Source organism: Stegostoma tigrinum, chromosome 2, assembly GCF_030684315.1.
Source record: "Stegostoma tigrinum isolate sSteTig4 chromosome 2, sSteTig4.hap1, whole genome shotgun sequence".
Taxonomy (NCBI): Eukaryota; Metazoa; Chordata; class Chondrichthyes; order Orectolobiformes; family Stegostomatidae; genus Stegostoma; species Stegostoma tigrinum.
The window spans coordinates 94992026-95006247 of NC_081355.1; the positions used below are offsets into that span (position 1 = coordinate 94992026).

The 14222-nt window shown below is 41.5% G+C and overlaps 1 protein-coding gene across 3 annotated transcripts in view; it reads left to right on the forward strand.

Annotated features, from left to right (window-relative positions):
* LOC125461428 (tensin-3-like) overlaps positions 1-14222 on the forward strand; it is a 386950-nt gene that overhangs the window by 180571 nt on the left and 192157 nt on the right. For all 3 annotated transcript variants that reach the window (XM_048550197.2, XM_048550207.2, XM_048550217.2), the window contains one exon: positions 6179-6217. In XM_048550197.2, the coding sequence (XP_048406154.2) occupies positions 6179-6217 (39 nt within the window). The remainder of the gene's footprint in view (positions 1-6178; positions 6218-14222) is intronic.

Here is a 14222-nt window from a genome sequence, read left to right on the forward strand (position 1 = left end):
TAATACAAGAATCAGCAGCAATTCTGGCGCCATCTGTGGAGAGAAATCAGAGTTAAAGTTTTGGGTCCGGTGATCCTTCCTCAGGACTGATCTGTGGAAGGGTGATTGGCCTTGAAACATTGACTCTAATTTCTAATCACAGATGCTGCCAGACCTGCTGAGTTTTTCAAGCAATTTATGTTTCTGTTTCTGATTTACAGCATCCGCAATTCTTTTGGTTTTTAGTGCAAGAATTATGTTGCGTATTCATCACCTCAGTAAATACCTGAAAAGGCAAATACGAAACATTCTTTGAGTTGGCTGTTATTGACCTGAACAGATCTTTGCATTTAATAGAATGGCTGTTTTTAAGGGTGTTATGCAGACATCCTGCATGTGATCCAAGCTAATGGATTAGAAGAACGAGCGAGACTTTATTCATAATCATCTAATCATCTTTCTGGTCTTAAACCAATCAGAAATTTGCCAATGATTCGGACTGCAAAAAGTAGCTTTCTATTCAAGTTAGAGATTATACAATTAATATTTCAGACTATTCAAAGAGAGGGAAAACATTCCAAACATGTTCATTCTTGCTAATTTAATGGCTAAGTTAAATATTACGAGCTATCCTTCTGTAAATGTTGTTTTAAAGAAGCAGATTTATGACCCACAAAGAGAATTTACTGCTGATTCACTCATCTTTATATTAAATAATTTAGACCATGAACTTTGTGTTTTCATGCAGCACCGTTTTTTACTAAAAACCCATATAAAGTGGCTTTATTGTAACAATTTTTTTTTGTAACAAACTTTTCACATTAGATCAAGGAGATAGCTTCCTGAACAACTTTCACAGCCTTTTAGATTATTTTGATGACTAATTTAGTTACATTGCCTGTGGAGTTATGTTTGTGTTATCAAAGAAGAGGAGCAAAATTTCTGATTGTCCTGGTTAACATTCTAATCTTGACTGAAAGCACACAAAACAAATTTAGACTATATTACCATCCATCCTGTTTGTATTTGTCAAATTAAGGGGAGGCCTTGTCCTAGTGGTATTATTGCTAGGCTATTAATCCAAAAACCTAGGAATTGTTCTGGGGATTGGGGTTTGAATCCTGCCACAACAGATGGTAGAATTTGAATTCAGTAAAAAAAGTGGAATTAACAAGTGTACTGATGATCATGAATCCATTGTCAGTTGTTGGAAAAACCCATCTGGTTCACTAATATCCTTTATGGGAGGAAACTTCTGTCCTTACCTGGCCTTGCCTTTATGTGATTCCAGACCCACAGCTATGTGGTTTCCTCTTAACTGCCCTCCAGGATGGGCAATAAATACTGGCCTGGCCAGTGATACCTTCAACCCATGAAAAAATAGAGAAGAAAAGTCTTGGCATGCAGGGTGGCTACAGTAATAACAATTACTTTGTCTCCTAATAGACATAGTACAAATGTGCAATATCAATACAACAGTTTATGGTTATAGAGTGACTTCAGTACAGTAACATATTCCAAGGTGCTTCACAGAAACATTTTAAGGTGACATAAAGCAAGAGAGGGGTAGATGGCCAAAACATTGATTTTGTCTTAAAGGAGTGAAGAGAGGCAACATGTTTTAAAGTGGGAATTTTGGTGCTCAGTTTACAGGCAGAAGGTCCAGCTCCAACTGGTGGAGCAACTACAATTAGGAATGTTTATGAGGCTAGAATCAGTTGAGTACACATATCTTGGAGGATTGTTGGGCTAGTGGAGATTACCGAGGTAGAAAGAGATGTGGCCATGACTGGATTTGGAAATTAGTTTTGAAATCAAGGCATTGCTTTACTGGGACTCAGTAGAGGTCATCACCAGTGTGATGGGTGAACAGAACTTGTTATGGATGTGGATATCAGAGTTTTAAATAAGTGCAGTTTGCTCAAATGTGAGAGGCCAGCAAAGACTATATTACATAGTCAAATCTCAAATTAGCAAAGACTTGTCTGGAGCAGCTGATGAGGTGGGACAGGGGTAAAATAGAAAGTTGTTACCGAGGTGAAAATAAGAATTTTTGTGGGGAAATAAAGCTGGAAGCTGAGGTCAGGATCAAATATAATACTGTTAGCAGCCTCTGTTGTGACAGAAGCATTGTAGCTACCTAGGGAGCAGCATTCGGAGCTTGGACTGAAGATGATGGCTTCAGCCTTCCCAGTATTTCATTGCAGCACATTTCTGTTTGTTCAGTCCTGGATATCGACAATTTAGAGATGGTGGAGGTGCCAGGTGAGGTGAAATGGACAAGCCAGTTTTTTCTTTTTCTTTGTTTTAGCAAATTAATTCTTTTTTTCATAAAAATAGGAAGCATTTTAAATGTAACACATTTGTCCTATGGAATATGATCATCTTGTGAAAGCTGAAACAATAGAGTTGCTGTATGGGCTATCATTACAGATTGATGGTAACGTGTTCCTTTACTTGGGGAGAGCATTAAAACAGTTATTTTTAGTAGAGGCTTGACTGGAAAGAAGTCATCTGTTCACCCCAGTGGCTGGGCAATAATGAAGGACATTGAATAGCACAAGTGGAAGTGTAATTTAAACAAAATACATATTTTGCCAGAAAATCCATTAACTATCACCTCGTACTTGTTAATCTACGCAGGTTGCCAGCAAGTCTAAAATCACCATTTGTGCTTATTCGGATTGAAATTGTGCTAATAAACTGCCTGTGTCATTTTTTAACCCTAAACCCCTTTTGACTTTGCTGTGCCAGGCTTCATTTATAACGTAACCAACTGCTGCCATGAATTTTCTGAAGGTGCTGTGGGTTGTAGACAAGAATGTTTTGCTTGACTCAGTGATATGCCTAAGATTGGTATTTTGCATAAGCGTATATGTGGGAGTTGGAGAAGTTACCATCATGCTGCCCCATGCTTTTCTGTTTATCATTTCTATCTTTTCTGTAGCTTTTCTTATCACACAACATTTAGGGTGGCACGGTGGCTCAGTGGTTAGCACTGCAGCCTCACAGCACCAAGGACCCGGGTTCGATTCCAGCCTCAGGTGACTGACCTGTGTACAGTTTACACATTCTCCTTCTGTCTGCGTGGGTTTCCTCCATGTGTTTCAGACTACACCGCCCCCCCCCCCCCCCCCCCCCCCCCCCCACCCAAAGTCCAAAGATGTGTAGTTTAGGTGGATTGGCTGTGCTAAATTGGCCATAGTGTCCAGGGATGTGCGGGCTAGGTTGGTTAACCATGGGAGTTGCAGTGTTACCAGGATAGGGTAGGGGTGTAGGTCTGGATAGGATGCATCTTTGGATGGTCGGCGTGGGCTCGATGGGTCAAACGGCCTGTTTCCATGCTGTAGGGATTCTGTGATTCTACATGTTAAAACGATTTGAAGCTGTACTGGTGCCAGTTCACATTTACAACTTGAGCATTGCAAATGGCGATGTTGACATTGCTGTGCCTCTTAGAAAAGCACAGCACATCTATCTCTGGCCTGATGAATAGTTACCTTTTGATGGAGACATTGTAAAGTCAGTATCATGATGATGAACATGATGTATTCATTTGTAATTAACATGTACTTCTACATTCTGTCAATTTCCTATATAGTGTCTCTCATTCTGCTTTGTTTTTCTAAGAGAGGCTGCAATATGATTGCCTCCAAATGTCATCCACTTGTTTTCCATTTGGAAAATTGATTTCTTCATGAATACTAGACACAATATTTGAGATCAGAATGCTTTACTGTGCAGATATGTGGAGTTTGGACAGCTATTTTGAAGCTGTATTTCAGGTATATTCCATCCCTAAAATGGTCAGTATCATTTCGGTTGTTGTTGATGTGCTGTGATGCTTTGAATCAGATGGTCATGTGTGAAAGTTGGTTCATAACATAATTAAGGGGTTAATGTTGGAGACTGCATTTCCATCCAATCTGATGATGTCCTATTGTGTTAGTTGGGGAGAAGGGAATTCCAGCTAAAGTTCTCACTAGTGACAATGAGAAATTGTTGTTCTCTGATTGGCTTGTTAGATGTAAGAATGAAAACTATGTAACTTGTACCTATTGCTATCATGTAATAAACTACAACTATCTGTTCAGGCATGTACCTTTTCTCATCAATATTCATTCATTCTCTGTCACTGTTGAACAAATGGGCCTTTGAAAATTGTAGAAAGATGTATTGGTGGCAGTACTTGCGCACCATTTCAGAGACCTCAGTATAGCATCCAGGTTGTCATTTTAGTTCATTGCAGAGGGAGTGTTGCTCTGGCAGAGATGCTGGGTGTTAGATGAGACACCAACCTCTCAAGTGAACCGAAAGGTTACCGTGATGTTATTTAAAGAAAAATAAGGATACTTTCCTGCCACCTTGACTGCTATGAATTTTTCAAGCGACGACATGAAATCAAAGAAGATAATCTGGTTATTCATGCAGTTGCTATTGGTGAGACTTTTCTGTGCAGGAACTGTACTGTATTTGCTTACACAATGGATGTGCGTACATCTAATAAACACTTAATTGAATTTTAAGCTTTAGGATGTCTCAGAGATGTGTAAAGTGCTGAATAAATGCCAGTGTATTTGTTATTTATGCAAATCAATTTATGAATGAGACTCAAAAACAAAGTTGCTGGAAAAGCTCAGCAGGTCTGGCAGGATCTGTGAAGGAAGAACCAGAGTTAACGTTTCGGGTCGGATGACCCTTCCTCAAAATTCAGGAATTGTGCAATGTCAAAAGCAAGTTACTTGTAAAGAGGTGAACATTCTGCAACAATCATATGCAACCTTTCAGCGTTTTAAACACTCATTCTGAAGTTAATGTTTTAACTTTCTTGTTTCATCAAGAGTTGGACATGTTTTCAAATGTTAACTATGACAAGCTGCTGACACTGTTGATAAATGTTTAGCTCAGCGGTACACTTTTAAAAATTGAGCTTTGATTAATGTGCTGGTAAATTGAACCAAGTGAAGTACATGTTGAGCCTCAAAAGATCAACTGGTTATGATCTGTCTTAATGTCCATCTAAACCAATAGTAAGGAGCTTGGTTTTTGCAGTTTATCAGCAAAACTACCTGTTGCAATGCAGATTCTTCTGCTCTGAAGTGTCATATTAGATGATGTGCAAAGGTCTTGGAGTGAGACATGGAGGAGCAGTCTTCTCAAAGGTGAAAGTGCTTCCAACTGAGCAATTTGTAATCGACCAAGGAATTCAGATATTCCTGGGTAATGTGAACAACATCTGATCACTGTGGTTGAACTTCAGCCTTTGCACATTCTTCAGTGTTCTTTATGCTATTCGAGCACAATATTGTTGTCCACTTAGCTATAAAAAAAAGGCTACAAATCAGCTTAAGAGTCTTATCATCATGCTCATAGGGGTGGCAACAAATCTCGCCTTACTAATGCCGCTCAAATTGTGAGGAAAAGATAACTTAATGTGTCAGAAATCATGGTTTAAGATCATTTCTAACTTTATAGGAAAAATGCACGTGTTGTGATGTAATAATCCTGAGACAATAAAAATAACGTACAACAGAAGAACTTCTGAATTTGTAATTAAGGATAGATTTACCTGAGCATTGTAAAAGTACTGAAAATAAACAAAACTCACAAATAACATAGAGTGAACACACAGATATCTTACCCACAAATTTGTTGATGTAAAATATGTTTTAATAAAGGATGTCATGACATTTGACTGGAAATGTGAAGATCATCAGTGACTACCCTACATTCAGTAAGCTGCTTGTCTATTGCAGCTTTTAAATATAGAAGAAAACTTTCGGTAAATCATTGACCAGTATTGGCCATTGCATGTTCAAACTCACAATATGGTTGGTTTAAGATTTTGTTAAATGCAGTCAAGAAGCACAAATGTAATCATTTGGAGCTATTCACTGCAGGTAGACCAGGTGTGTGTTTACTTTGTTAGTTTGTTCTGGCTTGATTACACAATGAGTTTTTATCAGGAAATGGGTGGTGTGGTCTCAAGGATGTGCTGCCAGCTGGCTGGTTAATATTTTCCTAAAACAACTTTACTACCTTAGCACTGGAAATGTTTTCCTTTTCCCTGTTCAGCTGCTGTGACTTTTGAGAAAACCTCTTGTTTTAAAAGTGAAAATGCTGCATCACTGTTCTTTGCTTTCCTTAACTTGGCTCACAACACTGAAATTAAACTTGTTGGCTTGTTCTTTTTTTCCAGGTTGTGACACCGTGCTTGCCACCAGTCAACTATGAGCTGGTAAGTAGTTCTTAATGCTGGTTTCTACAGTAATATTGTTGACAAATGACATGTGATCTTTGCATTAAGTAGGCAAGCATTAAGCAAAACCGAACAGCAGTTCAGTCTTAGTATGGTAATTTGTTAGAGGATGACAGAAATGTTACAGGTATGTGTTCTGATTGCTGATTTTCACGTTGAGGCATACTTTGCTGAAGGGACTTTTGACTCAGTATTGTCACATGATTGGGAAAGTCAGTACTGGCAGTGAGAAGCTAGATGTCAGTATTAAAGTTTACATTTGCCAACTGAGCAGCAGAATATCACTATTCTCCACAGTAGAAGTTTAATGCCCAATGAAGTAATAGGATTCGGTCTTTAATCAGCACCTGGGTGAATGAAAACATTGTTTGGCAGGCATACTGGAACATAATGCACGTTAAGAAGTAGCATATGCCTGCTGGACAGTATAAATCCCCAGTGACAAAGGCAGTGCCTTGTGTTCTGGTTTTCTGTTTATTAGTACTGGGCTCAGCTTGAAGCACCATTTATGTAACTCAAGTGGCCTTTCACCCTGTGGAGCAGAAATTGATTATCCCATGGTCAACTGTGAAACAAAATTGCAAATAGGTTTATTTGTTTTCTGAGGGATGGACCACACATTTCACCTATCTTCACTTCAAAAAGTTCTAGATATTTAAATGACACAGTTCGAACAGTTTAATCCCAAGTAATAATTCAAAGCTGGAACATTTTCACCACGAGGCATTAGCGAATGATAAATCATTTCAAAGTGAGTCATATATGTTGCTACACATTGTTACTGCTAACTTGAATACAATGAAGTTTCCAGTGTCTGTACTTCAAGCTCAAGGCTATAAATACCATTGTGTACTGTGTTTCTACTCCGTGGTTATCCGGTTTGAAAATGCTTGTAACGTTTGATAGCTGTGTCACCAGACCAAAACCAGCCAAACTCAACTTTAGACTTAAGAATAAAGATAGTTCAATACGATTAGGTTGTTCTGGATTTTAATTCAGGGCTGCAGAGATAAAAGTACTTTCAATCTGACTGGGCCTGAAAAATGATTCTCACTTTTTGGCTTTCTGTTGAGCTCAGTGGCAGTTCTACTTCCAAATGTACTCAAGTATCTCTCTGAGACAAAGCAGTTAACAAATTTTAAGGGGTCCATTTGGCCCATTATGTCTGTGCCATTTGACAACGAGTTATCCAGCCTCCTCTCACTTTCCAGCTGTCACTCTGTAGCCTTGCGAGTTACAGCACATCAGGTGAGTGCGACGTTTCACGTTCACCAACATGTGGCTGCAAAAGCTTCTTCTCAACTCTTTCCACTAAATTATGTCAGTGTTGTGCCCACTTAATTATTGGGTCCTCTGCTAAATGAAAGAAATCTTTCCTGTTGATTACACATAAGCACCTCATAATTTTGTACACATCATTTAAAATCAGCCCCATTTAAAAGAAAGCAATCCCGGCTTATTCAATCATCACTTTACTTTTCTTGTCCTGGCACCATCTTTCTGAAAATCCATTATGAAAGGAAAATGCTACAGATATTGGAGATCTGAATCAAAAAAAATAAATGGGCTGGAAATGCTTAGTTGGTAAAGCAGCATCTGTGGATAAAAACGAGACTAGTGTTTCCGCTCAAGTCAGAACAGGTCGTTGAGTTGAAACATTAACTCTTTCTCTTCATAAAAGTTTCCTGAATTGCTCACTTCGAGCAGTTTTTTTTTAATAAAACCTAATAAATCTGCTCTGCACCCTCCTATTTAAATACAATAACAAAATTCATCTCAGGAGTACACCACACTGCCTAATTATGAAATACCATATTCCAAGTGTGTAGCAACAGCCCCTCCTTGTGATCAGAGTTTCATATTGTGCCTTTCATTTGACTCATGATTTATGACTAAAAACATTTTTGAGAGACACGTCCAGAAAACAATTATTAAACTGCTGCAGTTGACTACATGAAAGACTATAGACACCACTCTCTTCACTAGAAAGAAAGAGACAAAGAGAATTAGTCCTATGTAACCTGTGGACCACAGTAAGGAGAAATTACTGCATGAACTACCACAGCCAATACAGGGATTGAACCAACTCCTTGGGTATTATTTGGATTTGCCAGTTAGGGTCAGTTTTAATATCGTGATGTATGGCTAATATATAAAGCTTGAATGATATAATGATGGACATGTTTTCTGGTCTATGTTGAAACATCCCAAGAAAGGTCCCTGTTGGAATTGTTTTGAAACCTATTGTCACAAAATTTAGTCCATGGTTCATTTTAACAGTTTAAAGGTAATAACTTATTCCAGAACTTTTTTTATTCACTCATGGGACATGGGTATCGTGGCTGTCCTGCATTTATTGCCTGTCTGTAGTTGAGGCAGTGGTGGTGAACTGCCTTCTTGAGTCATTGCAGACCATGTGCTGTCAGTAAACCCACAATGCTTTTCAGGAGGGAATTCCAAGATTTTGACCCAGCAACAGTGAATGAATAGCAATATATTTCCAAGTTGGGATGGTGAATGGCTCAGAGGTACTTGCAGATGCTAGTATTCTCATAGATCTATTGCCCTTGTTTTACTAGATGGATGTGATTGTGGGTGTTTGGGAGGTGTTGTCTAAGGATCTTTTGTAAATTTCTGCAGTGCATCTTGTAGATCGTACACACTGCTGCTACTGAGCATTGGTGGTGGAGGGAATGGATGTTTGCGGATGTGGTACCAATCAAATGGGCTGCTTTGTTGTGGATGGTGTCAGACTGCTTCAGTGTTGTTGAATCTGCAGCCGTCCAAGCAAGTGGGGAGTATTCTGTCACACTCCTGACTTGTGCCTTGCAGATGATGGATAGGCTTTGGAAAGTCAGGAGATGAATTACTCACTGCAGTAATCCCAGCCACTGTATTTACATGGAGTATTCAGTTGAGTTTCTGGTCAATGGTAATCCCAGGATGTTGATAGCAGGGGATTCAGTGAACGTCAAGGGGGTGATTAGATTGCATCTTATTGCTGGTCATTGCCTGGCATTCATGTGGTATGAATGTCACTTGTTAACCCAAACCTGGATATCATCTAGATCTTGTGGCATTTGCAACATAGCGTACACGTAAATAAACTGAAATTGGAGGTCCTTTTAAAGCTGCATCCATCTCCATGACAACATAGTCAGCACTGGATTGCTTCAGTATCTGTGGAGTCACGAATAGTGCTGAACATTTGCAATGTTCAGAAAACACTACTGACCTTGTAATAGAGGGAAGGTTATTGATGAAGCAGCTGAAAATGGTTGGGCTTAGGACACTATCCTGAGGAAGTCCTGCAGGGATGTCCTGGAGCTGAGATGACTGAAGCCCAACAACCTCAACCATATTCCTGTGTGTCAGTATGACTCCAACCACCATAGAATTTGCCCTTTTTCTTGTATTCATTTGTGGGATGTCGGCGTTGCTGGCTGGCCAGCATTTTTTGCCCATCCCTAGTTGCCCTTGAGAATGTGGTGGTGAGCTGCCTTCTTGAACTGCTGTAGCCTTCCTGCTGTAGGTTGACACTCAATGCTATTGGGGAGGAAATTCGAGGATTTTGACCCTGCAAGAGTGAACAAATGGTGATATATTTCAAAGTCAGAATGGTGAGTGGCTTGGAGGGGAACTTGGAGATGGTAGTGTTCCCATATGGTTCCTGTCCTTGTCCTTCTAGATGGAAGTGGCCGTGGGTTGAAAGGTGCTATCTGAGGATTTTTGGTGAATTTCTGTTGTGTATCTTGTAGATAGTACACACTGCTGCTACTGAGCGTCGGTGATGGAGGGAGTTGATGCATGTGGATATCGTGCCAGTCAAGAGGGCTGCTTTGTTCTGGATGGTGTCAAGCTTCTTGAGTGTTGTTGGGGCTACACTAATCCAGGCAAGTGGGGAGTATTCCATCATGCTCCTGACTTGTGCCTTGTCGATGTTGGACTGGCTTTAAGGAGTCAGGAGGTGAGTTACTCACGGCAGTATTCCTAGCTTCTGGCCCACTCTTATAGCCACTCTGTTAATGTGATGAGTCAATTTGAGTTTCCAACCGATGATAATACCTAGGATGTTGATAGTAGGGGATTCAGTGATGGTAACATTATTGAATGCCAAGGGTCGGCGGTTAGATTGTCTCTTATTGATGATGGTCATAGTCTGGCATTTGTGTGGCACGAATGTCACTTGCCACTTGTCAGCCCAAGCCTGGATATTATTCAGATGGTATTGCACGTGGACATGGACTGCTTCAGTATCTGAGGAGTCACAAATGTTGCTGAACATTGTGCAGTCATTGGCGAACATCCCCACTTCTGACCTTATGATGGAGCGAAGCTTCATTGATGAAGCAGCCAGAGATGGTTGAGCCTAGGACACTACCCTAAGGAACTCCTGCAGAGATGTCCTGGAGCTGTATGATTGACCTCCCACAACCACGACCATCTTCCTATGTGTCAGGTATGACTCCAACTACCGAAGCTTTTGCCCCCTGACACCCATTGATTCCAGTTTTGCTAGGGCTCCTTGATGCCACACTCTGTTGAATGCAGCCTTGATATCAAGGGCTGTCACTCTCACCTCACCTGTGGAATTCAGCTCTTTGTCCAAGTTTGAGCCAAGGCTGTAATGAGGTCAGGAGCTGAGTGGCCCTGGCAGAACCCAAACTGGGTGGTGCTGAGCAGATGCTGCTTGGTAGCACTGCTGGTGACACCTTCCATCAGTTTACTGCTGATCGAGAATAGACTGATGGGGCGGTAATTGGCCGAGTTACATTTGTCCTGCTTTTTGTATGCAGGCCATACTTGGGCAATCTTCCACGTTGTCAGGTTGATACCAGTGTTGTAACTATACTGGAACAGCTTGGCTAGGGGAGCGGCAAGTTCTGGAGCACAAGCCTTCAGGACTATTGCCGGAATGTTGTCAGGGCCCACAGCCTTTGCGGTAGCCAGTGTCTCCAACCGTTTCTCCATATCACGTGGAGTGAATTGAATTGCCTGAAGACTGGTATCTGTAATGCTGAGGACCGCTGGAGGAGGCTGAGATGGATCATCCACTCGGCATTTCTGGCGGAAGATTGCTGTGAATGCTACAGCCTTATCTTTTGTACTGATGTGCTGGGCTCTTCCTTCATTTGAGGATGGGGCATTTGTGGAGCCGCCTCCTTCAGTGAGCTGTATAATTGCCCACCACCATTCACGACTGGATGTGCAGGACTCCAGAGCTTAAATCTGATCTGTTGGTTGTGGGATTGCTTAGCTCTGTCTATCACATGCAGTTTTCACTATTTGGCATGCAAGTCGTCCCTTTTGGTATTTTCACCTGGTTGATACCTCATCTTCTGGCATGCCTGGTGTTGCTCCTGGCATGCCCTCCTGCACTCTCCATTGAACCAGGGTTGGTCCCCTGGCTTGATGATCATGGTTGAGTGGGGGATATGCCGGGCCATGAGGTTACAGATTGTGCTGGAATACAATTCTGCTGCTATTCATGGCTCACAGTGCCACATGGATGCCCAGCTCTGGTTCGGCCCCATTTAGAATACCGTGTCCAATTTTGGGCCCCACACCTCAGGAAGGACATACTGGTGCTGGAGCGTCTCCAGCGGAGATTCACACGGAGGATCCCTGGGATGGTAGGTTTAACGTATGATGAACGGCTAAGGATCCTGGGATTGTATTCATTAGAATTTAGAAGGTTGAGGGGAGATCAAGTAGAAACTTACAAGATAATGTATGGTTTAGAAAGGGTGGACACTGGGAAATTGTTTCCATTAGGCGGGGAGACTAGGACCCATGGGCACGGCCTTAGAATTAGAGGGGGTAAATTTAAAACGGAAATGAGGAGACATTTCTTCAGCCAGAGAGTGGTGGGCTTGTGGAAGTCATTGCCAAGGAGTGCAGTGGAGGCCAGGATGTTAGATGCCTTCAAGGCAGAGATAAATTCTTGACCTCACAAGGAATCAAGGGCTACGGGGAGAGTGCAGGGAAGTGGAGTTGAAATGCCCATCAGCCATGATTTAAATGGCAGAGTGGACTCAATGGGTTGAATGGCCTTACTTCCACTCCTATGTCTTATGGTCTTATAGTCTTGAGTTGTAGATCTGTGCGAAGTCTGTCCCATTTAGCGTGGTGATGGTGCTACACAACACAATGGAGGTTATTCTCAATTTGAAGGCGGGACTTCGTCTCCACAAGTACTGTGCGATTGTCACTCTTACCGATACTGTCATGGACAGATACAACTGCAGCTGGCAGATTAGTGAGGATGAGGTTGAGGATATTTTTCCCTCTTGTTGGTTCCCTCACCACCTGCTGCAGACCCAGTCCAGCAACTACGTCCTCTCGGACCCAACTACCTCGGTCAGTAGTGCTCCTGCCAAGCCACTCTTGATGTTGGGCATTGAAATCCCCCACTCAGAGTACATTTTATGCCCTTACCATCCTCAGCATTTCCTCTAACTGTTGTTCGATATGGAGGAGTACCAATTCATCAGCTAATGGAGGACAGTAAAGGTAATCAGCAGGAGGTTTTTTTCCCATGTTTACCCTGAAGCCATGAGACTTCATGGAGCCTGGAGTCAGTGTTGAGGACTCCTAGAGTAACACCCTCCTGACTGTATACCATTGTGCTGCCGCTTCTGCTGGGTCTGTCCTGCTGATATAATCCAGGGCTGGTGCTGGTGATGTCTGGGACATTGCCTCTAAGGTATGAATCTGTGAATGTGACCATGTCAAGCTGTTGCTTGACTAGTCTGTGAGACAGTACTCCCAATTTTGGCACTAGCCTCTGGATGTTAGTGAGGAAGACTTTGCATGGTTAACAGGGCTGTTTCTGCTGTTGACTTTTCAGTGCCTAGGTTGGTGCCAGGTGATCTGTCTGGCTTCATTTCTTGGAGACTTTGATATCCATTGATTCCAGTTTTTCAGTCGCTCTTTGAATATGGTCTTGATGTAAAAGGTTGTCATCCTCATCTCACCTCTGGAACACAGCTGTTTTGTCCAGGTTTGAGGAGGGATCATGGAGCATATGAGGTGAGAGGTGACCATGTAGAAGTTTATAAAATCATGAGGGATATAGATCGAGTTTGTGGTAGGTGTCTTTTCCCCAGGATGGGGGATTTCAAGACGGGGTGTACATTTTTAAGGTGAGAGGAGTGAAATTTAAAAAAGATGTGAGCTAAGTTTTTTTACACTGAGTGTGGTTGGTGTGTGGAATGAACTTCCTGAGGAATTGGTGGATGTGGGCACATTTACAACACTTAAGACTTTTGGATAGGTCCATGAATAGGAGTGATTTGGAGGGATATGATCCAGGAGCAGGCAGGTGGGATTAGTTTAGTTTGGGATTATGTTTGGCATAGACCAAAATGTCTGTTTCCGTTCTGTGTGACTTTATGACTCTGGAAGTATAAAACTAACGATAATATGGTAATTTGTTGCTTACCAGAACACCTGGCAATGATATGCAAAGGTCATCCAAAGTTAAGGCGGTTCAGAGGTTTCCCATGTTTGTCTAATAGTTTTGATAAGTTTAATTAAGTGTTGACTACATTGTCATGGAGATGGGTGGAGCTTGAGAATGCTGTCCAGTTTCTGTTTATCTGGATGTTTGCAATGTTGCTATGAATTTATTTCCAGTTTGGACCTTGTGTGATTTTCAACTTGATGAGAGACATTGATAAAAAAATGTGACTGTTGGATAAACCAGTGCGAACTGCCTAATTATTTTGTCACTGAACCAATAGCCTAGAGACCAGTTTATGTTCTAGGGACCATTTTGAGCCCTGCAACGGCAGGTGATAGATTTTGAATTCATTTGAAATCTAGAATTAATAATCTAATGGTGACCGTGAAATATAGAAGAAGATCGGAGCAGAAGTATGTCATTTGACCCCTCAAGTCTGCTCTGATTTGGTATGATCAATGCAGACCATTGAGCTCAGTACCCTAATCCGACCCTCCCCCCATGTGCTTTCATCCCTTT